The sequence below is a fragment of the Hemiscyllium ocellatum genome, chromosome 3, assembly GCF_020745735.1.
Source record: "Hemiscyllium ocellatum isolate sHemOce1 chromosome 3, sHemOce1.pat.X.cur, whole genome shotgun sequence".
In the NCBI taxonomy this organism is placed as follows: domain Eukaryota; kingdom Metazoa; phylum Chordata; class Chondrichthyes; order Orectolobiformes; family Hemiscylliidae; genus Hemiscyllium; species Hemiscyllium ocellatum.
This window is the reverse complement of record NC_083403.1, coordinates 29,724,130-29,751,692: the sequence shown is the minus strand read 5'-3', so window position 1 is coordinate 29,751,692 and position 27,563 is coordinate 29,724,130. Positions and strand designations below refer to the sequence as shown.

Genomic DNA, 27,563 nt, shown 5'->3' with positions numbered 1-27,563 from the left:
AAAGAGCAGTCCAAACTTTGAAGGCAGGCTTGAAGAAACCACCAATAGCTTCACTGGATAACAAACTGTCCCGGTTCCAAGTTGATTATAAGACCACCCCTCATGTAATTACAGGAATAGCTCTAGCAGTCTTGCTAATGGTGAGAATACTCCATACCAGGTTAAATCTGCACTTTCTGGAACTGGGGTGAGTAAATCGCCATTGTCAAACGCCAATGTTGAACACAAGACTCCATTAAGCGAGAGATAGTTTACTTCAGGAAACAAGGCTTGGTGCAGAAGCCACAGGAATGGTTCTGCATGAGTAAGGGGTATGATCAAGACGATGTAAAGTCCATGATGTATTAAGTTCAGGTAGGTGCGATGGTCCTGAACAAGCACATGGACCATATGAAAGATATAAAGCATACCTAAGAATTAACTTGCCTTCAAAAGGGTGCATTGAAGGTACAGTGAATTAATTAATAGGATCAAAGAGCTCTCTTATGGTAAAGACACTTGTTTTATCATGAACGTTTTGGTCAATTAATCTCTTCATCCCTCTGTCCTATGCAGATCTTTCATTTTACTCTTCCTTTTCCCTTCCTCCTTTCACTTGTTCAAAAAAAAATTCCATTTTAAATTTTCTTCAGACCGGTGAAGGGACCTAAAATGTTAATGATATTACCAAATACTTCTTGGCCTGCTGAATATTTTAGCATGTTCTATTTTTATTTCAGACTTTCAGCATCTGCTGTATTTTTATTTTGTGTTCAGGAGCGGTACTATTGGAGTTTCAAAGATTGAAAAGTGATCTTGCCAAAACACATGTTGTTCCTCATCTGAAGTCCAGAACACAAGGATTGTCTTAACATAAGGAAACATTTGGCACCAAGATTAGGAGCAGTTTCTTCACATATACGGTTATGAACCTTAGGAATTGACTGTTCGGAATTCTCAATCAGATTGCTATAAGTGTTCCGTCACTGAGTATGTTAAAGTGTGACATTGATACATTTTTGTTTGTTTACGGGAATCAGGGAATATGTCCATTGAGCAGAACCATGTGGTTGCATTTGAGGATCACTTAATTAGAATCACAGAGTCACAGAGTTGTACAGAGCAGAAACAGAACCTTCGGTTCAACTCATCCATGTTTTTCATGAATGACTGAGTAAACTTGAGGGACCAGATAGCCTGTCAACACTCCAGGTTCCATGTTCTACGGTGTGAAACAATCATTTTTAAAATCAAAAATGTGGGTTAAAACATTGTCGCAAATTCATAATTCAATCAAACATATGAACCTGAAACAAAGAGTAGGCCACTTGGCTTTTCCAGCACATTCTGCTATTCAAGAGTTCACAGTTGATCTGATTTTAACTTCAACTCTATATTCCGGCATATCCCTATACGCTTTCATCTCCTTGATAATCAAGACTATCTACCCCAGCTTTAAAAATAAATATGTTGCATCCACTGCCTTTTAAAGACAGGAATAAAATTCTCAAGACTCCAAATTACTTTTGCTACATAAGATGATCCATGTGCTTTCACTCACAACTTTTACTTCCATCATTTTGACTAGCATCCTTTGAAAACACTTAAGTTTTCAACAAGGTACTCAAATGTTTTCCTCTTCAATTTGCTGACAGCTTTCCGTGACAATTAACTCGTTCAGATGCAATACGCAAGATCTACAACTTACATTCAATTCATGCAACAATAAATCTTACAATTATATCGTGGGCTTACGATTGCATTTTACATATGTTGACTTTTATTTTGCTAAATCACTCGATCACTATTACCTGTCTCATGGTTCGTGTTGCAGTGATTTTGAGTCAGTAACTATAGAAACACTTGCACTGGGCTGAGAGAAGGGCTAGGGCGCGTGCGCATAGTGCTCTCTGGGAACTGTAGTTCTGCGCTGGCTTTCCTGATTCACTGCTTCCCTTTATTATTTCGAATAATTGTTTTGTAATTTTCACATTGGTTAACTTCAGATTGCCCTTTCCACCGTGCCGATGATATTGAGGAGCTGTGCTCCATAGGGAGTTAAATGCCCCATTCTGCTCACATAAAATTGCGTGAATTCTTTTTAAAATCGCGTTTCGTACCTGACAGAAGTCTGTCTCTTCGGCGAACGGTAAGATCGTCAGTTCCTCATCAGGGTTTATTCCGGATTCCTGGCTAGAGCTACTTCCCCATAAAACATTTACGGTTTTCATCGTGAGTAGTGTTTCAACTTATTATTATCGGTAGGAAGTCTCCTGAAGGTGAAGATCTTGAATTTCCATTCCGTTAAAGGATTAACTTTTAAATCAGCTGACTCAACTAGGAGGGAGCGGAGAGCGAGACCGAGACTGAGACTGAGACTGATCTTTGGATATCAGTTAAGATCCTGAGTAATTATTGTTTGGGATACTCGCAGTTTCTGTTCGAGAGATTCCTCTCGTTGTGACCGATTTATTTTGCCTTCCCTTCTTTCTGCGGATAAATCAGACGCCGGCGCCGCCTCTCCTCGTCGCTGAAGGGGCTCCGGCCGCAACCGTTGACGGTTTGACAGCGCGTGAGTTTTCAAAGCCTGCGCTCGAGCAGCGGCACCCACCCGGGCGGGAACCGGGGATGGGGGAGACATCCTGGAACAGTCACCCTAAACACCAACATTACTTCTCCAGCTTTCCTCTTCCACCTCTCAACACTGAGACCTAATGGGCAACTTTTTCACGCAGAGGGTGGTGTGAGTATGGAATGAGCTGCCAGAAGAAGTGGTGGAGGCTGGTACAATTGCAACATTTAAAAGGCATCTGGATTGGGTATATGAATAGGAAGGGTTTAGAGGGATATGGATTGGGTGCTGGCAGTTGGGACTAGGTTGGGTTGGGATATTTGGTCGGCATGGATGGGTTGGACTGAAGGGTCTGTTTCCGTGCTGTACATCTCTATGACTGACAGTGACACGCAGAGTTAACACAATTAGTGGGCATTTAAGCATCCGTCAACCCGATCCATTCCCTTTCTCCTTTAGGTGGGTATTTACCTAATTTTCCTTTCAAGTGCCATTCATTTCAGTATCTCTGTTATTAGGCAAATGGGGATTGCTAAGGCCATTCAGTTTGGTAGTAAGGATGGAGAACTTTATGTTTTGGAAAGGCCTAGCTGAGAATTGTGTAGAGAAAAAGTTTATTATCATGTGTATTTTTACATGAAAAATACAGTGAAAAGTTTTATAAGTTGCCACACCATGATGCCTATATTAATGACAGAAGATACACAAAATAATTCTCCTTTTTTTTTAAAGACAAAGTTCACCACATTTCAGTTAATGGCTTCTTAATTTAAGGAATAAGACTGCCATTCTGACATTAAAAAAAAACAAGAATGGGTGTTTGCACTCCCTTTTTAGTTTTCTGGAAAAAATAAGACTGCCATTCTGGAACAAGAATGCCGGGATGAGACCACCACACCAGGCTGCAGGAAGCCACCTTGTTGTTCGGCCGGGAGAAGCCTCCTCTTCCCGATCCGACACGCTTCCAAACGCTGCCCTGATCTTCCATCCATTCCTTTTGCTGATGCTTCTACTCACTTGGGCCTACTTGTGAACCTGGAGCCTCAGTTTATTCTGAGAATCCAGGCTGGGGAAGTCAGCCCAGCACCAGCTCCTTGCTCGATAGAAGAGGCTGGTCTGGGGTGGAACAGTGTCGAGCTCAGTTAACCTAGCGGCTGCTGGAAGCTATGTCCTTCACCTGCCACTCTTCAGGCTTTAAAGAAAAGGGGGAAAAAAGAGCAAAAGTAAAAAAGAAAGAGAAAAAGTCAACAGGAGTGGAAGATCCCTGCTGTCATCATGGATCTTGAATGTATTTTGATGATTAGAGGGAGTTGGATCTGCTAAGTCTCTAGGAGGGCGGAATTGTAGCCCTTAATAGCATGCCAGATCAGGAATGGTAGCCCCGAGTAGGATTCCAGTTAAGGAAGGTATCATCTTGGATTTCATTTCAAAGGGGTTGAGTAGAAGAATAGATTATTGATATATTTGCATAGGAGAGACCGCTTTACCCGAAACGTTGATTTTACTGCTCCTCGGATGCTGCCTGAACTGCCGTGCTTTTCCACCCTAATCTAGACTCTGGTTTCCAGCATCTGCAGTCATTGTTTTTACATAGAAGAGACCATACCAGGAATACATGTACATGGTTTTGGTTTCCATTATTTAAGAAAGTATATACTTGTGTGGGAGGCATCACTGGTGAATGTTCAGTACATTGTTTCCTGGGATGAGCAAGCTGTTCTATGATGAGAGACTGGATTTTATTTTCTCTGGATTTTAACAAATGAGAAGTGGAGTGGACAACATTCTGAAAGGGTTTGACAGCAATACTGGTTGTGATAGCACAGCAAGTCGGGCAGCATCCAAGGAGCAGGAGAATCAATGTTTCGGGCATGAGTCCTTCCTCATTCCTGATTAAAGGCTTATGACTGAAACATTGATTCTCTTCTCTTGCACCTCGGATGCTGCCTGACCTGCTGTGCTTTTTCAGCACCACACTCTTGACTCTGATCTCCAGCATCTGTAGTCCTCACTTTCTCCTCTATTGGTTGTGATGGCTAGAACACAAAGCAATCTCATGATAGGGCAATGATATATTAGAGCTGAGGAAAACTGTCTTCCCTGAGGACTGTAAGCATACTATTGAGGTAGGAGTTGATCCCTTGATTCTTCTGTGTCAGTTAATAAGATCATGGTCCATCTAATTCACTGCAAATTCATGTTCCTGCTGACCCTGATGATAGCTTCCACTTCAATCAAGAATCTCTTCACCTTGCCTTAAATGTATTCAAAGAGGCTGTTTCCAGAATGTTTGGAATTGCTTACTCCAGTCGGCTGTGTGGATTATATTAAGTAGGTTTATGGATGAATGGTTTTCTTTTGGTTCTCTTGGGGAGGATCAGTAAAGGGTATGGGAGAATAGAGTTGAGGGTGAAGATTGCATTGAATGGCAGAACTGGGTCATGTTTGCATTGAATGGCAACTGGCTTGTTAAGCCATCTAGATTACTTCTGTCCTTGTTTCTTATGTTTTCATGTAAATCAAGGAAGTTTGTTACTAGAATGTCCATGGGATTAATCTGTGATTTCTGAAGACATAGGGCAAATCTGACAGCTGACCTCAACTGTGTTGCTGATAAACACAAATTAATCAGCAGACACCATCTTGAATCTTTTTATTAATCTTGTACGTAATTCGCAACTGTAGAAAATGACTGATGTTCAGGGTTGACACTGTAAAGGTATACTCTCTGTTCTACCAGGGTTTGGTTTTGCAGATGAATGTGTGGCATTTGGAAACCATTTGTTGCACCCAAGGAGGAATTTGCTCATAGAGTATTTGAGTGTGGACTATAGATGGACCACTTCTTCTATAACACAATGGGTGCGTTCTTGTGCAACCCCACGTTATAGAAAATTTGTGCTTTAGAAACAGCATTTAAAGTGTTGGTCCTGTAATTCCTTACTGCTAACATGTTTTAAAAGTTTGCACTGTGGAAATAGTGTCCCATTTTGTCAATCGCCTTACAGTGAATTTGCGTTAATGAAACGCGTGTTATAATACGACAACCAGAAGGTGAAACCTGCTTAAGTATACACTGTATAAGGGAGAAAGGAAGAATAGTATAATGAAACTAGATGAAGAAAGTGGTCTATAGGCTGTGACCTTCTGACAAGGGAAACAGAGATCCAAGTAATTATAGGCTGGTGAGCCTGATGTCAGTGGTGGGGAGAAAGTGAGGACTGCAGATGCTGGAGATCAGAGCTGAAAATGTGTTGCTGGAAACGAGCAGCAGGTCAGGCACCATCCAAAGAGCAGGAGAATCAACGTTTCGGGCATGAGCCCTTCTTCAGGAATGGTCAGTGGTAGGGAGGCTATTGGAGAAGATTTATTCACATTTGAAAGTGAATGGACCTGTTAGTGATAAGCAGCATGATTTTCTGCAGGGAAGGTTATGTCTCTTCAACTTGACTGAATTTTGCTTTTGAGGAGGTGACCAGAATGATTGAAGGAAGGGCAGTGAATTTTGTCTACATAGACTCTAGTAAGGTGATTGATAAGGTGAATTATGGCAGGCTGGTACAAAAAATATACTCCTGGGTTCCAGGATGTGCTGGCTAGGTAGGCTCAGAACTCACAGAAGACCGTGAGTATCAATGGAAGGGTGCTTTCAGAAAGCTTTTGATAAAGTCCCACATAGGAGGTTAGTGAGCAAAGTTAGGGCACGTGGTATTGGGGCCAAGTACTAACTTGGATTGAAAGTTGCTTGGCTGATAGGAAACAAAGAGTTGTGATAAACGGCTCCATTTCGGAGTGGCAGGCAGTGACCAGTGGGGTACTGCAGGGATCATTGCTAGGACCGCAGCTTTTTACAATATATGTTAATGATATAGAAGATGGTATTAGTAATAACATTAGCAAATTTGCTGATGATACTAAGCTGGGTGGCAGGGTAAAATGTGAGGAGGATGTTAGGAGATTACAGGGTGACCTGGACAGGTTAGGTGAGTGGTCACATTCATGGCAGATGCAGTTTGATGTGGATAAATGGATTTTTATCCACTTTGGTGACAAAAACAGGAAGGCAGATCTCTACCTAAAGGGAATCAATTTAGGTAAAGGGGCAGTACAAAGAGATCTGGGTGTTCTTGGACACCAGTCAATGAAGGTAAGCAGGGTAAAAAGTGAGGTCTGCAGATGCTGGAGATCACAGTTGAAAATGTGTTGCTGGTTAAAGTACAGCAGGTTAGGCAGCATCCAAGGAATAGGAAATTCGACATTTCGGGCATAAGCCCTTCATCAGGAATGAGGAGAGGGTGCCAGGCAGGCTAAGATAAAAGGTAGGGAGGAGGGACTTGGGGGAGGGGCGATGGAGATGTGATAGGTTGAAGGAGGTCAAGGTGAGGGTGATAGGCCGGAGTGGGGTGGGGGCGGAGAGGTTAGGAAGAAGATTGCAGGTTAGGAGGGCGGTGCTGAGTTGAGGGAACCGACTGAGACAAGGTGGGGGGAGGGGAAATGAGGAAACTGGAGAAATCTGAGTTCATCCCTTGTGGTTGGAGGGTTCCCAGGTGGAAGATGAGGTGTTCTTCCTCCAACCGTCGTGTTGTTATGTTTTGCCGGTGGAGGAGTCCAAGGACCTGCATGTCCTCGGTGGAGTGGGAGGGAGAGTTAAAGTGTTGAGCCACGGGATGGTTGGGTTGGTTGGTCCGGGCGTCCCTGAGGTGTTCTCTGAAGCGTTCCGCAAGTAAGCGGCCCGTCTCCCCAATATAGAGGAGGCCACATCGGGTGCAGCGGATGCAATAGATGTGTGTGGAGGTACAGGTGAACTTGTGGCGGATATGGAAGGATCCCTTGGGGCCTTGGGGGGGGGGGAAGTGAGGGAGGAGGTGTGGGCGCAAGTTTTACATTTCCTGCGGTTGCAGGGGAAGGTGCCGGGAGTGGAGGTTGGGTTGGTGGGGGCTGTGGACCTGACTAGGGAGTCACGAAGGGAGTGGTCTTTGCGGAACGCTGATAGGGGAGGGGAGGGAAATATATCCCTGGTGGTGGGGTCCGTTTGGAGGTGGCAGAAATGATGGCGGATGATACGTTGTATACGGAGGTTGGTGGGGTGGTAGGTGAGAACCAGTGGGGTTCTGTCTTGGTGGCGGTTGGAGGAGCAGGGCTCAAGGGCGGAGGAGCGGGAAGTGGAGGAGATGCGGTGGAGGGCATCGTCGATCACGTTTGGGGGTAATCTGCTGTCCTTGAAGAAGGAGGCCATCTGGGCTGTGCGGTGTTGGAACTGGTCCTCCTGGGAGCAGATGCGGCGGAGATGAAGGAATTGGGAATATGGGATGGAGTTTTTACAGGGGGCATGGTGGGAGGAGGTGTAGTCCAGATAGCTGTGTACGGAGGTTGGTGGGGTGGTAGCTATCTGATCGTAAACAAGTGGTAGTTTATGGGTGCCAGTTATTGAACATTTCTCAGTTTTCCAGCAATGCACACAATTTGCCGTATAACTGATAAATGAAAGCTGAGTTGCCTAATGCTGTTTTTACAGCACTTTGAGATCTTGTTCAGATAATCCAAAATTCGGATCATTGATGTTTGGATAATCGAGGTTGTATTGTATGTAAAAGATCTGGAGGAAAACGTGGTCTGATTAGTAAGTTGCAGATGACACCGAAATTGGTGGAATTGCAGAAAATGAGGATTGCCAAAAGGTACAGAAGGACATAAATTGCAGATTTGGGCAGAAACATGGCAGATGGAGTTTAATATGGACAAATATGCTGCGTGGGCAGCACGGTGGCACAGTGGTTAGCACTGCTGCCTCACAGCGCCAGAGACCCGGGTTCAATTCCCTGTCTCAGGTGACTGTGTGACGTTTGCACATTTTCCCTGTGTCTGCGTGGGTTTCCTCCAGGTGCTTCGGTTTCCTCCCACAGTCCAAAGATGTGCGGGTCAGGTGAATTGGTCATGCTAATTTGCCCGTAGTTTTAGGTAAGGGGCAAATGTAGGGGTATGGGTGGGTTGTGCTTCGGGCCAACAAGTCCACACCGACCCGCCGAAGGGCCTGTTTCCACATTGTAAGTAATCTAATCTAAAAGTAATCTAATCTTAAAAAAAAAAGCAAGGTGATGCATTTTAGAAGATCAAACTCGTGTGAATTAGACAATAAATGGCAGAACCCTTAGGAACATTGACATTCAGAGGGATATGGATGTATAGGTTCCCAGATCCCTGAAAGTTGGAACACAAGTGGATAAGGTGGTCAAGTGGGGAATCGAACATAAAACTAGGCAAGTTAAGTTACAGCTGCATAAAATTATTGTTCTTTATTCTTTTGACAATGGAATGGCAATACTGGCTGAGATCACAGGTTTTAAAAGGAGGTTAGGGGTGAGCTGTCACAGTGCATTTTGTACACAATATGTACTGCGTTGGTATGGAGGGAAACGAATATTGACAGTGATAGATGGGGTGCCATTTGAGCAGCCTGATTTTTCTTGTATGCTGTCAAGCTTCTTCACAGAATCTAAAAATTCCGAGGTGGTGTTAAGCTACACCTAGAGTAGTCCAGCATGCACCTAACTTGTGTTTTGTCCAAGAAGGAGGATGGGGGAAAGATTTGTGGCTATAAGAGCTGCTCCTTTTTTTTTTTGAAGTATTTTAGATGTTGGAGGTGATTTCTTCGAATTCCAGGAGCAGCAGTTATTGTTTGATATACTGTTGCATTGTTTGGGAACTTTGAGGGGACAAAAGATCAAAACAACGGCACTTTAAATAGGAGAAAGACAGGCAAAGGCACTAATCACATGGTCAGAGAAAGAAACCTATACTGCTGTCTGACACCGCAGTGAATCTGCCCAGTTACTGCCTTTACTGTTTGGTTCAAGTATCTCTGGACATGGAGTGTGTTTCGGAACGGTTTAACAAACAGCGAAAGTCACAGCTGCCCTTGGAGGAAGCTGTGTGGGAGAGCTCACAGCACAGGAGCAGATAAGTGCATAGTTTTAAAATGTAACCTTGCTGTAAATCTACAGTAGTGAATAGAGTGGGTTATGTCTTGATTATGTATTTTATTGAGATCTGTCTCTTGATAAATTTCAAAAATATAACGCTTAAGTATTAAGCTAGCCTTGAGCAGTTTTTTTTTGAGCAATAAGACAGTGCTATTTTCTGGGTGTGTAGATTGTGAAAGAAGCAAAGATGGCCTTGAGGAGAGTGATGTGCTCTTCCTATCAGATGTGGAGTTAGGGAGAGTTTCCATGTTACTGCTGATTATGTTTGCAGGAAGTGTCTTTGGTTGTGAATCCTATCCGATCACATGAATCGGTTGGCATGGCAGTTAGAGGCAATAAGGAATTTACAGGAGCTGGGGGGGTGTGATGGATGGCAGTTATAAGAAGGGAGAAAAGCCGCAGATACAATTGGATATATAGAACATAGAACAGTACAACACAGAACAGGCCCTTCAGCCCACGATGTTGTGCTGACCTCTGATCCTCATGTATGCACCCTCAAATTTCTGTGACCATATGCATGTCCAGGAGTCTCTTAAATATCCCTGCCTCCACAATGGCAACGCATTCCATGCTCTCTCAACTCTGTGTAAAGAACCCGCCTCTGACATCCCCTCTATATTTTCCTCCAACCAGCTTAAAACTATGACCCCTCACGTTGGTCATTTCTGCCCTGGGGAATAGTCTCTGGCTATCAACTCTATCTATGCCTCTCATTCTCTTGTATATCTCAATTAGGTCCCCTCTTCTCCTCCTCTTCTCCAATGAGAAAAGTCCTAGCTCAGTCAACCTCTCCTCTTAAGATAAGCCCTCTAGTCCAGGCAGCATCCAGGTAAACCTCCTCTGAACCCTCTCCAAAGCATCCACATCTTTCTTATAATAGGGCGACCAGGACTGGATGCAGAATTCCAAATGCAGTCTAACCAAAGTTTTAGAGAGCTGCAACAAGATCTCATGACTCTTAAACTCAATCCCCTGTTAATGAAAGCCAAAACACCATATGCTTTCTTAACAGCCCTGTCCACTTGGGTGGCCATTTTAAGAGATCTATGTAGCTGCACCCCAAGATCCCTCTGTTCCTCCACACTGCCAAGAATCCTATCCTTAATCCTGTACTCAGCTTTCAAATTCGACCTTCCAAAATGCATCACCTCGCATTTATCTAGGTTGAAATCCATCTGCCACCTCTCAGCCCATCTCTGCATCCTGTCAATGTCCCACTGCAGCCTACAACAGTGCTCTATACTGTCAACGACACCTCCAACCTTTGTGTCACCTGCAAACTTGCCGTCCCCATCTTTCAACCCCCTCATCCAATTCATTAATAAAACTTACAAACAATAGAGGCCCAAGGACAGAGCCCTGTGGAACACCACTCACCACAGACTTCCAGGCAGAATATTTTCCTTCTACTACCACTCACTGTCTACTGTTGGCCAGCCAATTCTGTATCCAGACAGCTATGTTCCCCTGAATCCCATTCCTCCTGACCTTCTGAATGGGCCTACCATGGGGAACTTTATCAAATGCCTTGCTGAAGTCCATATGCACCACATCCACAGCTCGACCCTCCTCAACGTTTCTAGTCACGTCCTCAAAGAACTCAATCAAGTTTGTGAGGCATGACCTGCCCCTCACAAAGCCGTGCTGACTGCATTTAATCAAGCCATGCTCTTCCCGATGGTCATAAATCCTATCCCTCAGAATCCTTTCTAACACCTTTGCAGACGACAGACGTGAGACTTACTGGTCTTTAATTGCCGGGGATTTCCCTATTTCCTTTCTTGAAGAGAGGAATTATATTTGCCTCTCTCCAGTCCTCCGGTACGACTCCAGTGGAGAGCAAGGATGAAAAGATCTTCGCAAGTGGCGAAGCAACTACATTTCTCGTTTCCCAAAGCAGCCGAGGACAAATCTGGTCCTGGCCTGGTGACTTGTCAATCTTAATGTTTGACAAAATTTTCAGCACATCAGCTTCCTCTATCTCTATCCATTTCAGCATACACACCTGCTCTTCAAAGGTTTCATTCACTCCGAAGTTCATTTCTTTTGTAAAGACAGAAGCAAAAGCCTCATTTAGGGTTCCCCTACATCCTCCGATTCCACACACAAATTCCCTATGCTATCCCTGATCGGCCCTATTCTTTCTTTGACAATTCTCTTATTCCTCACAAGTGTAAAATGCCTTTGTGTTCTCCCTAATCCGTTCTGCCAAGCCTTTCTCATGCTCCCTCCTGGCTCTCCTCCGACCATTTTTAAGCTCCTTCCTTGCCTGCCTGTAATCCTGTAGAGCTGAGCTTGACCCTAGCTTCCTCCACCTTATGTAAGCTACCTTCCTTTTGACGAGAAGCTCCATCGCTCTCGTCACCCAAGGTTCCTTTATCTTACCACTTCTTGCCTGTCTCAGAGGGACGTATTTATTCATCACTTGCAACAACTGTTCCTTAAACAGTCTCCACATGTCTATAGTGCCTTTACCATGGAACAATTGCTCCCAATCCATGCTTCCTAACTCATGTCTAATTGCATCATAGTTTCCTCTTCCCCAATTAAACATCCTCCCATTTTGCCTAATCCCCTCCTTCTCCATAGCTATGTAGAATGTGAGGCAGTTGTGGTCACTATCACCAAAATGCTCTCCCACCACAAGATCTGATACCTGCCCCGGCTCGTTTCTGAGCACTGTCTAGAATAGCCTCTCCCCTCGTCGGCCTGTCAACGTACTAAGTTAGGAAATCCTCCTGAACACACCTTACAAAAACAGCTCCATTTAAATCTTCTGCTCGAAGGAGGTTCCAATCAATATTGGGAAAGTTAAAGTCACCCATTACAACAACCCTACTGCGTCCACACTTTTCCAAAATCTGCCGACCTATGCTTTCTTTTTTCTTCCATCTCCCTGCTGCTACTGGGGGGCCTGTAGTAAACTCCTAAAGAGGTGACTGCTCCCTTGCTGTTCCTAATTTCCACCCATATTGACTCGGTAGATGGCTTAACTCCGGAAAAGGTCAGAGGGGTACCCAGGTAGTGCAGGAGTTTTCTATGGTATCCCCATTTCAAACAAGTATGCTGTTTTGGAAAATGTAAGGGTGATGGACTCTCGGAATGTAGCACAAAAAGCTAAGATGTTGGTACCGAGAATGGCTGTAATGTAATGAGGGGTATGTCAGGTGCCCAGTGATCGATTGTGATAGGGGACTCTGTAGTCAGAGCACAGACAGACATTTCCATGGCCAGCAGCAAAAAGTCAGAATGATGCTGCCTCCCTGGTGCCAGGAGCAAGGATATCTCTGAGAGGGTTCTCAAAAGGGGAGGGGGACCAGCAGGAGGTCATTGTACACATTTAGAATTAACGACATAGGAGGGGAAAGGGATGAGATTCTGAAGGGAGCATTTTTTTTTAAAAAGGAATTTTTTTAAAAAAGAGGTCCTCAAGTGTAGTAATTACTCCCGGTGCTACGAACTAGGCAGGGTAGGAATAGGAAGATACAGCAGATCTCAGTTATCTGGAAGAATAATAGGATGGTTATGGTAGGGGCTTTTAACTTCTCAAACATCGACTAGGCCTGCTGTATTGTTAAGGGTTTAGATGGAGAGGAATTTGTTAGCTGTGTACAAGAAAAAATTCTGATTCAGTATGTGGATGTATCGACTGGAGAAGCTGCAAAACTTGACCTACTCTTGGGGAATCAGGCAGGGCAGGTGACTGAGGTGTCAGTGGGGGAGCACTTTGCGACCAATGACCATAATTCTATTAATTTTCAAATAGTGATAGAAAAGGATAGATCTGATCAAAAAGTTGAAGTTCTAAATTGGAGTAAGGCTGATTTTGACGGTATGAGGCAAGAACTTTCAAAAGCTAATTGGGGACCGATGTTCACAGGTAAAAGGGTGGCTTGAAAATAGAAAGCCTTCAAAAGTGAGATGACAAGAGACCAGAGACAGTATACTCCTGTTAGGTTGAAAGGAAAGGCTGGTCGGTGTAGGGAATGCTGGATGACTAGTGAAATCGAGGTTTGCTTAAGAAAAAGAATGAAGTATATGTCAGGTTTGGACAGCAGAGATCAAATGACATCTTAGCGTATAAAGGCAGTAGGAGTATACACAAGGGAAATCAGGAGGGCAAAAGGGAACTTGAGAAAGCTTTGGCAAATAGGATTAAGGAGAATCCAAAGGGATTCTACAAGTATGTTAACGATATAAAATAACTATATACTTAGGACAGAAGGGTAACTCCAGACAGAATAGGCCCCTTCAAAAAATCAGCAAGGCAGCCTACGTGTGGAACCACAGGGAATTGGGGGAGATACTAAATGGGTACTTTGCATCAGTGTTTACTGTGGAGAAGGGCTGTATTACAGAGGAGGCGGTGCTGGATATCTGTGGGAAGTTAGGGAAGTGATTGCTGGGCCCCTTGCTGAGATATTGTATCATTGATAGTCACAGGTGAGGTGCTGGAAGACTGGAGGTTGGCTAATGTGGTGCCTCTATTGAAAAAAGGTGGTAAGGAAAAGCCATGGAACTATATAGACTGGTGAGCCTGACATCGGTGGTGGGCAAGTTGTTGGAGGGAATCCTGAAAGACAGGATTTATATGCATTTGGAAAGGCAAGGACTGATTAGGGATGGTCAAAGTGGTTTTGTACATGGGAAATCACAGCAGGTTAGGCAGCATCCAAGGAGCAATGTGGAAAATCATGTCTCACAAACTTGATTGAGTTGTTTTGAAGATGCAGCAAAGAGGATTGATGAGAGCAGAATGGTGGACGTGATCTATATGGACTTAAGTAAGGTCACCCCTCAGCCTCTGACTCTCCAGGAAAAACAGCCCTATCGTATTCATCCTCTCCCTGTAGCTCAAACCTCCTGGTAAACTGGTTAGCAAAGTTAGATCTCATGGGATACAGGGAGAACTAGCCATTTAGATACAGAACTGGCTTGAAGGTAGAAGATAGTGGATGGTGATGAAGGTTGCTTTTTAGATTCAAGGATTGTGACTTGTAGTGAAGTAGAAGGATCAGTGCTGGGTCCACTGCTTTTCATCATTGATATAAATAATTTGGATGTGAATATAGGAGATATAATTAATAAGTTAGCAGATGACACCAAAATTGGAGGTGTAGTGGACAGTGAAGAAGTACAATGGAATCTTGATCAGATGGGCCAATTGGCTGAGGAGTGGCAGATGGAGTTTAATTTCGATAAATGTGCGGTGCTGCATTTTGGAAAGGCAAATCAGAGCAGGACTTACACATTTTCTGGTAAGGTCCTGGGGAGTGTTGCTGGACAAAGAGACCTTTGAGTGCAGATTCATCCTTCCTTGAAAATGGAGTTGCAGGTAGATAGGATAGTGAAGAAGGCATTTGGTATGATTTCCTTTATTGGAGAGTGCATTAAGTGGAGGATTGGAGGTCATGTTGTGGTTGTACAGAAAATTGATGAGGCTGCTTTTGGAATATTGTGTGCAGTTCTGGCTTCCCTCCTATCAGAAGGATGTTGTGAAAGTTGAAAGGGTTCACAAAAGATTTACAAGGATGTTGCCAGGGTTGACCGGTTTGAGCTACAAGGAGAAGATGAATAGGATAGGACTGTATTTCGTGGAGTGTCGGAGGCTGAGGGGTGACCTTTCAGAGATTTATAAAATCCTGAGGGGCATGGATAAGGTAAATAGACAAGGTCTTTTATTTGGGGTGGGGTAGTTCAGAACTGGAGGGCATAAGTTTAGAGTGAATGGGGAAAGATATAAAAGGGACCTAAGGGTCATGCAGAGGGGCTGCATGTATGGAATGTGCTGCCAGAGGAAGTGGTAGAGGCTGGTACAATTACAACATTTTAAAAGGCATCTGGATGAGTATATGAATAGGAAGAGTTTAGAGGGATATGGGCCAAATGCAGGAAAGTGGGACTAGATTAGGTAAAGATATCAGGTCAGAATGGACTAATTGGACCGAAGGGTCTCTTTCCATGCTGTATGTCTCAATAATTCAATGACTGTAAGTATTGGAGCGACAGCAGGTGAATTAGTGACTCCATCATTCTTTGCTTTTGACCTGTGTGTTTACTGTATTTATATGGCTGAAACAACAGACAGAATGCTGGAGAAACTCAGGACACCTGGTAGCATCTGTGGAGAGAGAAACATTAAATAGTTTGAGTCAGAACTGGTTTATATGATTGGTCCAATTTGTTTTGTTGTCAGTAGTAACTCCCAGAATGTGAATCAAAGGAAATCTAGCAAATGTATTGCTGTTAAACATCAAGGAGTGATCACTGAATTTTCACTTGTTGGAGATGATCATTGTTTGGCAATTTATGTTTGACTGTTACTTGCCACTTAACAGCCCAAGCTGATATGTCAACCTAGTCTTGATTCACATGGACACTGACTGCTTCAGAAACTTGAAAGCAGTGAATGATGCTGAATAATGTGCAATGATCAGCAAATTTCACCACTTCTCACCTCCATTTAAGGAAGATTGTCGATGAAGCAGCTGTGCTTGATTTTGGCATAGGACAGTATGCTGAGAAACTTCTACAGTCCTGTTCTAGGACAAAGTTGATTGATCTCTAATAACCACAAGCATCTTCCTTTGCTCAAAGTATGACTCCAACTTGTAGAGTTTTTGCCCTGATTCTGATTAACTCCAGTTTGCTGGGGCTCCTTGATTCCATAAATCTTTCAAATGCAGCCTCGATGTCGAGTGCAATCACTTACTATTGCAGTTCAACTCTTGTTTGTACCATTGCTGTGATGTGGTTAGGAACCAAGTGATAATGATGAAATCCAAACTGAGTACCAGTGAGACGGTTATCACCAAGCAGTGTCACTTAATAGTAATAGCCACAGCTTGAGTAATACCTTTTATGAATTACTCTTTTTGGGTCAGTTACAGATTAACAACAATTTAAAAGTTGGCAAATTGAGCTGTTCAGTTAAATCATTGCGTAACCATTTGTATCTCCAAGAAAAGACACTAACTATTACGTTTCATCAGTTGCCCTCATCTCCTATTTTCCTTTCTTTATGGGAGGAAAGAGTAGCGCTCTGTCCACATAAAGTTAATTATATTGCACAGGACTCTACTGTCTGCTCACTGAGCTTTTTTTATTGACATATCTTAAATGTTCATTTTTGAGCGGACCTTTACTATGAACAATGTGGATGCTCTGTTAACTAAGATAAGAACAACAGTACTTCAGAAATACTTCAGTAGCTGTTAGGTGCTTTGAAATGTTCTAAAGTTTAGCTCATGCTACTGTAAACATAAATCCTGTTAATTCCAACCATGCGTTGGTATTTTCTTGGATGTTTACTGATGTGCAGTTTGCCTTGCCAAAGGTATTATCAGTGTAATGTGTACATCAGTGAATCCCCTATTCCAATCACAGGATTCTTTCAAAATCTTTAAATAATATTCAAGAGGCTTGACACCATCAAGAACAAAGCAGGCCACTCGATTTGCAACCTATGCACCACCTTCAACATTTACTGCCTTCACCATTGTCACACAGGCAATGTTGTGCATCATCTACAAGAGGCACTGCAGTAACTCAGGGAAGCTCTTTTGATAGCACCTTCCAAACCTGCATTTTTTTACCAGAAGGACAATGGAAGTGATGCATGGAAACCCCACCATGTGCAACTTCCCTTTCACAACACCACCCTGACCGAGAACGATATATTGCTTTTCCATCACTAGCACTGTATCAAAATCTTGTTGCTTCCTTTCTAACATGACTGTGAGTGTCCCTAAACACCAAAGACTGAAGCAGTTCAAGAACATCACTTGCCATAATTTTCTTGAGGGTAATTCAACTTGAGAATACCCTCCAACATCTTGTATGGCACGATCACCTTCTAAATGGAATAGATTTTGAACAGATCTGGCACCTTGACACTGGGCATTTTGAGTTGTTGTGAGCCAGGGGAAACCAAGTTGTACTCTGACCTCATGGCCCGGAATATCCCTCACTCTACCACTACTGTCAAGCCATGGCATTGACCTTGCTTCAATGAACTATGCAGGTGGGCATTACAGGAGAAATGCCTGGAATGTCTAAAAATGAGGTGCCAACCTGATGAAGGTAGGACTGATGTGTTCCAAACAACATAAGCACCAAGTGAGATATAAAGTTAAGCAATTTTACAATCATCTGATCAGATTTAAGTACTGCGGTCCTGCCACATCTGGTCCTCCCACCTCACTTGGGAAGGAAGCTCCACAAATATTGAGATTAGAATGATTTGGAGATGCCGGTGTTGGACTGGAGTGTACAAAGTTTAAAAATCTTACAACACCAGGTTATAGTCCAACAGGTTTAATTGGGAGCACACTCCCTTTCAGAGCGACGCTCCTTCATCAGGTAATTGTGGAGGGCTTGATCGTAACACAGAATTTATAGCAAAAATTTGCAGTGTGATGTAACTGAAATTATACACTGAAAAATTGATTGTCTGTTAAGCCTTTCATCTGTTAGAATACAGTGATAGTTTCACTTCTTTCATGTGTAAATCACAAAACCCTTCTTTTTAAAGTTGCATTCTCAGGTTAGCTGTTAACAATGGTGATAGCTAGACAGACACACTCCAGACAGACAGACACACATACAGACAAAGACCCACATGCACACATATATTTTGTGTGGTGAATTTGTATTGCACAGTTACATTGCACGTTGCTCAAAACTGCATACATTCATGTAGAACTCTGAGCTCAAAAAGTGCAGGAATTTATGTAAAACACTGTTATCTCACTTATTAAATTAGAATCAATCTAAACATCAGGTCATAGAGAACATAGGGGGCTAACACCTTCAACATATTGTCTAGCTATCACCATTGAAAGAAGTGAAACTATCACTGTATTCTAACAGATGAAAGGCTTAACAGACAATCAATTTTTCAATGTATAATTTCAGTTACATCACACTGCAAATTTTTGCTATAAATTCTGTGTTACGATCGAGCCCTCCACAATCACCTGATGAAGGAGCGTCGCTCCGAAAGCTAGTGTGCTTCCAATTAAACCTGTTGGACTATAACCTGGTGTTGTGATTTTTAGATTAGAATGGTGCTGGAAAAGCACAGCAGATCAGGCAGCATCAGAGGAGCAGGAAAATCAGCATTTCGGGCTCACAACTCAAAATGCCCATTGTCAATGTGCCAGATCTATTCCCAATGAAGGGCTTTTGCCCAAAACATTGCATTTTTTTTCCTTGCCTGACCTGCTGTGCTTTTCCAGCACCACTCTAATCTAGACTCTGGTTTCCAGCATCTGCAGTCCTAGTTTTTACCTAGCTCCACAAAAATACCCATCCTCAATGATGGGGAACCCAGCAAATCACTAAAAGTGAGTGCTTCTGCCACTAGTCTTAAGCCAGAAATGCTGAATGCATGATTCATTGCTGCCTCTTGCACAGGTCCCCAGCAAATCAGATGTCCGTTTTCCACCAGTTCAATCTACTCCACGTGATATCAAGAAATAGTTGGAGGCACTGAATACTTCAAAGACTTTTCACAATCTTGGCAGTGGTACAGAAAACTTGTGTTCAAGAATTTTCCACACACCTCGTCAAGCTGTTCCAGTAGAGATACAACACTTCCATCTACCTAGAAATGTACACATAAAGCAAAATAAATTCAGTTCTGCCAATTATGATCCCATCAATCTACTCTCCAACATAATGGAAGGTGTTATCAACAGTGCTATCAAGCAGTATTTGCTTAGCAATAAGCAATAACCTGCTTACTGACACTCAGTTTGGGTTCCCCCAGGATCATTCAATTTCTGACATCTTTTAGATTAGATTACTTACAGTGTGGAAACAGGCTCTTCGGCCCAACCAGTCCACACCGACCCGCCGAAGCGCAACCCACCCATTCCCTTACATTTACCCCTTATCTTACACTATGGGCAATTTAGCATGGCCAATTCACCTGACCTACACATCTTTGGACTGTGGGAGGAAACCGGAGTACCCGGAGGAAACCCACGCAGACACGGGGAGAATGTGCAAACTCCACACAGTCAGTCGCCTGAGTCGGGAATTGAACCCGGGTCTCTGGTGCTGTGAGGCAGCAGTGCTAACCACTGTGCCACCGTGCCGCCTATAGCATTGGATAAAAATGGACAAAAGAGCTGAATTCCAGAGGTGAGGTGAGATCACTGAGTGGGGGTCCAATTAACCTTAGCAAAACTGAAGTCAGAGAGAAAACTATCCATTGGTTGGAGTCATTCTTGGCACAAAGGAAGATGGTTGCGGTGGTTGGAGGTCAATCTCTGCAGGAGTTCCTCAAGATAGATATTTTTGAATTCACTTCAGAGGTGTTACTATGCACCTGTTCTGGAGCAGGTGAGACTTGAGCCTGAGCCTCCTAGCTCTGGAACAGGGACACTACCACCATGCCACAGAAGTCCACAGTTCCTCAGGATAGTGTCACCAACCCAATAATCTTCAGTTGCTTTATCAATGGCATTTATTTTGGAGAAAATACAGGTCAGAAGTGGGATCTGCACTGCATGGACAATGTCTAGCATCATTCACAGCTCCTTGGATTCTGAAGTAGTGCTTGTTCAAATGCAACAATATTTGGACATTGTCCAGGTTTGGGATGACCGGTTGCAAGCAATCATGTCATATGTGCCAGGCAATGACCATCTCCAGCAAGAAAAAATCTAACCATCATCTCCTGACATTCAGTGACATTACCATCACTGAATCCCCCACTATCAACAATCCACAAATCACTGTTGATGAGAAACTGAAATGGACTACCCATATAAATGTTGTGACTTCAGTTCAGAGGATGGGAGTCCTGTAGAAAGTAACTTGTTACCTAACTCTCCAAAGCCATCCATTATTTACAAGGCACAAGTCAGAACTGCTGGAATACTACACGTTTGCCTGGAAAGTTAGCATTAAGTCACTTTACCCGAATGCTCATAGCATTCGTAACAAAACAAATGAACTAACGGCACAGATCATCGTGAATGATTTATGATGTGGTAGGCATCACAAAGACGTGGTTGCAGGGGGGTCAGGACTGGCAGTTAAACATCCAAGGATTTTCAACTTATCGAAAAGACAGGGAGGCGGGCAGAGGGGGCGGGGTTGCCTTGTTAGTTATGAACAAAATTAAATCTATGGCACTGAATGACATAGCGTCGGATGATGTGGAGTCTTGTGGGTGGAATTGAGGAACCACAAAGGCAAAAAAACCATAATGGAAGTTATGTACAGACCTCCTAACAGTGGTCAGGACCAGGGGCGCAACATGTACTGGGAAATAGAGAAGGCATGTCAGAAAGGCATGGTCACGGTGATCATGGGAGACTTCAATATGCAGGTGGACTGGGTAAATGTTGCCAGTGGATCCAAAGAAAGGGAATTCATGGAATGCCTACAGAATGGCTTTTGGAACAGCTTGACATGGAGCCCACAAGGGAACAGGCTATTTTGGACCTAGTGCTATATAATGAACCAGACTTTATTAAAAAAAATCTTAAAGTAAGGGAACACTTAGAAAGCAGCGATCATAATATGGTAAAGTTCAGTCTGAGGTTTGAAAGAGAGAAGGCAAAATCAGATGTAATGGTGTTACAGTTAAATAAAGGTAATTATGAGGGCATGAGCGAGGAACTGACGAAAATAGACTGGAAGCAGAGCCTAGCGGGGAAGACAGTAGAGCAAAAATGGCGGGAGTTTGTGGGTATAATTGAGGACACTTTTTACAGAGGTTCATCCCCAAGAAAAGAGAGATTATCCGGGGAGGGATTAGACAGCCATGGCTGACAAAGGAAGTCAGGAAATGTATTAAAGAAAAAGAGAGATCCTATAAAGTGGCCAAGAGCAGTGGGAAATCAGAAGATTGAGAAGGCTACAGAAATAAACAGAGGATAACAAAGAGTGTAATAAGAAATGAGAGGATCAAATATGAAGGTAGGCTAGCCAGTAATATTAGAAATGATAGTAAAAGTTTCTTTCAGTACATAAGAAACAAACGACAGGCAAAAGTAGACATTGGGCCACTTCAAACTGATGCTGGAAGCCTAGTGATGGGAGATAAGGAAATAGCAGGAGAACATAACAAGTACTTTGCGTCAGTCTTCACAGTGGAAGACATGAGTAATATCCCAACAATTAAAGGGAGTCAGGGGGCTGAGTTGAGTATGGTTGCCATTACAAAAGAGATAGCGCTAGAAAAGCTAAAAAGTCTTAAAATTGATAAATCTCCTGGCCCCGATGGGATGCATCCTAGAGTTCTAAGGGAGGTGGCTGAGGAAATTGCGGACGCGTTGGTTGAGATCTTTCAAAAGCCACTGGAGTCAGGGAAAGTCCCGGATGATTGGAAGATTGCTGTTGTAACCCCCTTGTTCAAGAAAGGATCGAGACAAAAATGGAAAATTATAGGCCAATTTAGGCTAATCTCGGTTGTTGGTAAAATTCTAGAATCCATCATTTAAGGATGAGGTTTCTAAATTCTTGGAAGAGCAGGATTGGATTAGGACAGGTCAACATGGATTTAGTAAGGGGAGGTCATGCCTGACAAACCTGTTGGAATTCTTTGAAGAGGTGACAAGTAGATTAGACCAGGGAAACCCAGTGGATGTGGTCTATCTAGACTTCCAAAAGGCCTTTGATAAGGTGCCACACGGGAGGCTGCTGAACAAGGTGAGAGCCATGGTCTTCGAGGTGAGTTACTGGTATGGATTGAGGATTGACTGTCTGACAGAAGGCAGAGAGTTGGAGTCCGCTATTACGAGGAGGCATAGCTTTAAATTAAGGGGTGGTAGGTATAGAACAGATGTTAGGGGTAGATTCTTTACTCAGCAAGTCGTGAGTTCATGGAATGCCCTGCCAGTAGCAGTGGTGGACTCTCCCTCTTTATGGGCATTTAAACGGGCATTGGATAGGCATATGGAGGATAGTGGGTTAGTGTAGGTTAGGTGGGCTTGGGTTGGCGCAACATCGAGGGCCAAAGGGCCTGTACTGCGCTGTATTTTTCTATGTTCAATGTAAAAGGTTCTTTTTCGGAATGGCAGCCGGTGACCAGCGATGTCCCACAGGGTTCAGTATTGGGGCCGCAGCTGTTCACGTTTAATATTAATGATCTGGGAGAAGGGACTGAGGGCATTCTAGCAAAGTTTGCAGATGATACGAAGTTAGGTGGACAGGCAGGTAGTACTGAGGAAGTGGGGAGGCTGCAGAAGGATCTAGACGTTTGGAAGAGTGGTCCAGGAAATGGCTGATGGAATTCAATGTGAGCAAATGCGAGGTCTTGCACTTTGGAAAAAAGAATACAAGCATGGACTACTTTCTAAATGGTGAGCAGAGTGGACTCGATGGGCCGAATGGCCTTACTTCCACTCCTATGTCTTATGGTCTAAAATTCATAAAGCCAAAGTACAAAGGGATCTGGGAGTGCTAGTCGAGGATTCTCTAAAGGTAAACATGCAGGTTGAGTCCGTGATTAAGAAAGCAAATGCAATGTTATCATTTATCTCAAGCACCGTTGTGCTACTGAGACTTTATAAAACTCTGGTTAGGCCCTATTTGGAGTACTGTGTCCAGTTTTGGTCCCCACACATCAGGAAGGACATACTGGCACTGGAGTGTGTCCAGCTGAGATTCACACAGATGATGGTAGGTCTAACGTACGAGGAACGGCTGAGGATCCTGGGATTTTATTCATTGGAGTTTAGAAGATTAAGGGGAGATCTAATAGAAACCTACAAGATACTACATGGCTTGAAAAGGGTAGATGCTAGGAAATTGTTTCCGTTAGGTGAGGAGACTAGGACCCGTGGACACAGCCTTAGAATCAGAGGGGGTAAATTCAGAACAGAAATACGGAGACATTTCTTCAGCCACAGAGTGGTGGGCCTGTGGAATTCATTGCTGCAGTGTGCAGTGGAGGCCGGGACGCTAAATGTCTTCGAGGCAGCGATTGATAAATTCTTGATGTCACCAGGAATTAAGGGCTACGGGGAGAATGCGGGTAAGTGGAGTTGAAATGCCCATCAGCCATGATTGAATGGCGGAGTGGACTCAATGGGCCGAATGGCCTTACTTCCACTCCTATGCCTTATGGTCTGACTCAAGCTTGACACCATCTGTGACTAAGCAGCTATTTAAGTGACAACGCATCTGCAAGCATCCAATTCCTCCATCACCACCGCTCAGTGTGTACCATCTACAACATGCACTACAGAAATTCACCAAGCCTCCTCAGACCATACCTTCCAAACCCATGACTGCTACCATTTGAGAAGAAGGACAGCAGATGTGTTGGACCATCACCACCTATAAATTCCTCTCCAAGCCACTCATATCTTTATTTGGAAATATATTGTCATTTCTGGTGTGGATAAGTCAAATTTCTAGAACTGACTCTGTAATGACTCTGACATTCTGAATCTAACCATGTACATGTAACTTTGAGCATTCATATGTACTATGCAGGCACAAGTGAGTTAAATTTACAACTTGAGAAAACTGTAAATTGACTGCAGCAGTTCATGAAGGCAGCTCAGGCTTTAACTTCTTGAGGGCAGCCTAGGATGGACAATGAATGTTGGTCTATCTAGCAATGCCCACATACCATAAGTTCATTAAGAAGGTTGGACATTAAATTCTGACCTAGTCAGAGATGCCCACATCTCAAGCTCATCAGACATAGAAGAAGTAGACTATTCAGCCCATCAAGTCTGCTTTGCCATTCAATGAAATCATGGCTGATTTGATAATCCTCAACTCCACTTTCATATTTCCTATAACCCTTGATTCCCTTATGGATGAAAAATCCATTCCTGAATAAACTAAACAACCCAGCCTCAACAGTTCTCTGCAGTAAAGAAATCTATAGATTCATTATTTTTGGAAACTAAATTCCTCCTCATCTCTGTCGTAACTGTGCAACCCCTTATTCTGCGATTTATATCCTCTAGTACCAGACTGTCCCATAAGAGGAAAGAACCTTTTCACAACTACCCTGTTAAGTCCAATAGCCATCTTGTATGTTTCAAAGTCTAAATTCTAATGTGTACAGGGCCAGCCTACTCGATGTCTCCTCATTAAAGTAGTCCCCCAAACTTGTACCAGCCGAGTGAACTTTCTCTGGAATTCCTCCAATGCCAGTATTTCTTTCCTTCAATAAGAGGCCCAAACTGTTCATAGTATTCCAGCTGTGGTCAGACTAGTGCCTTGTGACATTTTAGTAAAACCTCCCTACTCATTCCATTCTATTGCATTTGTCTTCCCAATTTCCTGCTGAACTTGGATGAAAGCCTATTGTGATTCTTGCATGAGGACCTTTTGCTTTTAGAAAAGGTTTTGCAGTTTTCTTGTAAATTTAACTTGCATTTGTGGCTATCAGCATTAATATTCAATTTTAGAATTTGGTACCAACCTTTAGTATATAACATACATTTACATTATGTTAGAAATTATCGTCAGGTCTTATTTTTCTAGAAAATGGCCAATTGCATTGGAAAAATAAAATTTCATGGAATACCAACAAGGTCAGTACTTAAAATGTCCATCACAAATTCACTGAGGAGGCAACAGTGATCTGCCTTTTTGAACTGCTACATTTGTCATTGTGTAGATACACATAGACTCTCACACATGCTCTCTCAGGCTCTCATTCACTCACTCGCCCTCTGTGTGGGTCTCTCTTTTTCTTTCTGTCTTTCTGTCCTTCCCTCCCTGTGTTAACAGTTACAGCTTTCAATGCTGCTGCTGAAGAAACCTCTGTGATTTGTTGCAATATATCTATATAAATGGTAGACATTGCTGCTGGTGTATAATGAATATGAGAGCTTTTGAATGTTTAATGTCATGTATGGAGTGCTGAGATGGGTATCCTGCATTCTTGGAGTTCTGCTCATCCAGACAAATTAAGAGTTTTCAATTATATTGATATAATTGAATGTCTCTTCTTGTGGGACAATCTAGAATAAGAGTTACATTTTTAGAATAAGGGACAGGAGGTTTAAAACTGACATGAGAAATTTCTTCTCTCAAAGGGTTGTGAATCTATGGAATTCATTACTCCACAGTCTGTCAGATGCCAGGATAATAAATAAATTCAAGGAGTAGATAAACAGCTCTTTAATTCATTATTGATTGGAGGGTCATGAGGAGCAGGTAGGAAACTTGAGGCCAAGATGAGATCAGCCGTGATCGTAATGAATGGCAGAGTAGGGTCAAGATGGTGAATTGCTTAGTCTTGCTCAAAGTTCAGAAGTTTCTGCACCTGCAACTTCCAAATGGCGATAGGCTTGGAGAAGCCGGTTGAATTGCTTACTGAAGAAGTCCCAGTCTTTGATTATGTAATCACAATTTTTTGTGGCTGATGCAATTCAATTTCTGAATAATGGCAAACTAGAGGATGTTGATGATCATGCCTTTGAGTGGAATGCGATGTTTATCTCATGGCACATGTGTTGCGCAGATTTGCAAGGTCTAATAACAATTTTTGATAATTGTATGTGGAGACAAAAAAGTTGATTCTTGTGTAGAATCTTGTTTTAAAGAAGTTACTCTGGTCCCATGGTGTGGTAACATCTAGTAGTCCAGAATCCTGTAGAACCATATAGCATAGAAACAGACCTTTCAGTCCAAATCATCCATGCTGACCAAGTTTCCCAAATTAAAGTCATCCCACTTGCCTGCATTTGGCCCATACCTCTCTCAACCTTTTCCTATTTGTGGATCTATTCAAATGTCTCTTAAATGTACCTGCATCTACCACTTCCTGTGGCAGTTTATTCCACATGTGAGCCAAAATTGCACCCCTCCCCACCACCGCCCTACAAAACCCTTTTAAACCTTTCTCCACTCGCCTTAAAAATATGCCTCCTAGTTTGACCTCCACCATAGGGAACAAGTCCTTTGTTATTCACCTTATCTATGCCCCTCATGATTTTATATATGCTTATAAGGTCCTTTGCTTCAGTAAAACAAAAACTTCCACTCTAACCTTAACTCAAACCCTGTACTAACATTTCAGAGAACATTGATTCCAATTCTATCACAAGTTTCAGAATTTCAATTTATTGTAGAATTAAGAAAAATCTTGTATATACTAGATTATTACCAAATTCCTTCAGTCCAGTCCTGGTCTCACTTATGTGACTGGTCCTAGATGAAAGAATGTTGAAGAATTGCTCAAACAATTTGGGGTTTTTAATAAATTATATTCCTAATGATACAAAATCTGGGAAGTATGTGTGTGTCAAATCACTATCTCTCGTGTGTGTTAATTAAATTGTTAAATTTCACTAATTGAGTCAAGGCAGTTCACATGGTGGCATACTCTGAGAGTAAAATGTGTAGCCTTCTAGTTTGGACTTGTGTAAGTTACTGGACTGGAGCAGTTTTAGAATTCTTCAAAGCAGAAAATATGTATAAAATGTGTATATACAATTAGTTTTGAACTCCTGCTTTTTACATTGCAATTTCTTTTCTTTTTCAAGTATGTATTCAATTCCATTTTGAAGGTTCCTATTGGCACTCTTAAGATGTTATTAAATCTACAGAAAGTGATTTGCTAGACGATTAAGTATTTCATTTTGTTTCTTTTTTTAGATGCTGTGTGACTGTAAATGCGACCTAGGCAGATGTTGATGTACTAACCTTGTCAGAAGTCAATTTTGTTGCCATCATGCCAACAGCACGACCAGTCATTAATTGTATTCAGAAGCTGGTTCTGTACGAAACCCGAGCAGTATGTTCAATTCTAACTATTTGCAATTTTTAATTGCAAAAATTGTAAAGTGGACTTTACAATTTTTACTGACTGCACCTAACTTGCTGTGTTCAAAGAGAATTAGTACAGATCGTTTAGGATAAATAAGGATAAGTGAGTGGTTATGGTGAGAGGACAGGAAAATAATTCCAAAGATTGCGCACTCCTCTATATTTTGGTATTTAAATTCTGTGTCTTTTTCAAAAATAATGCATAATCTTGCTCGACTCTCGTGGCTCAGGCTCTTCACAGGATCGAATTTCCACAAGCTTCTGAATTC

The 27,563-nt window shown here is 42.7% G+C and overlaps 2 protein-coding genes across 3 annotated transcripts in view; one reads left to right on the top strand and one right to left on the bottom strand.

Moving 5' to 3' along the window:
- ak9 (adenylate kinase 9) overlaps positions 1 to 2,294 on the bottom strand; it is a 269,696-nt gene extending 267,402 nt beyond the window's left edge. Inside the window, exon 1 of the mRNA XM_060854563.1 lies at positions 2,100 to 2,294. Within this exon, the coding sequence (XP_060710546.1) occupies positions 2,100 to 2,210 (111 nt within the window). The 5' untranslated portion in view covers positions 2,211 to 2,294. The remainder of the gene's footprint in view (positions 1 to 2,099) is intronic.
- The window catches only part of fig4a (FIG4 phosphoinositide 5-phosphatase a), a 122,806-nt gene continuing 97,370 nt past the window's right edge, over positions 2,128 to 27,563 (top strand). The window contains exons 1-2 of one of the 2 annotated variants that reach the window (XM_060849256.1): positions 2,128 to 2,211; positions 27,124 to 27,262. In XM_060849256.1, coding sequence (XP_060705239.1) covers positions 27,200 to 27,262 — 63 coding nt within the window. In that variant the 5' untranslated portion in view covers positions 2,128 to 2,211; positions 27,124 to 27,199. Of the gene's footprint in view, positions 2,552 to 27,123; positions 27,263 to 27,563 lie in introns of both variants that reach the window. The other variant, XM_060849248.1, reaches the window with a different exon arrangement.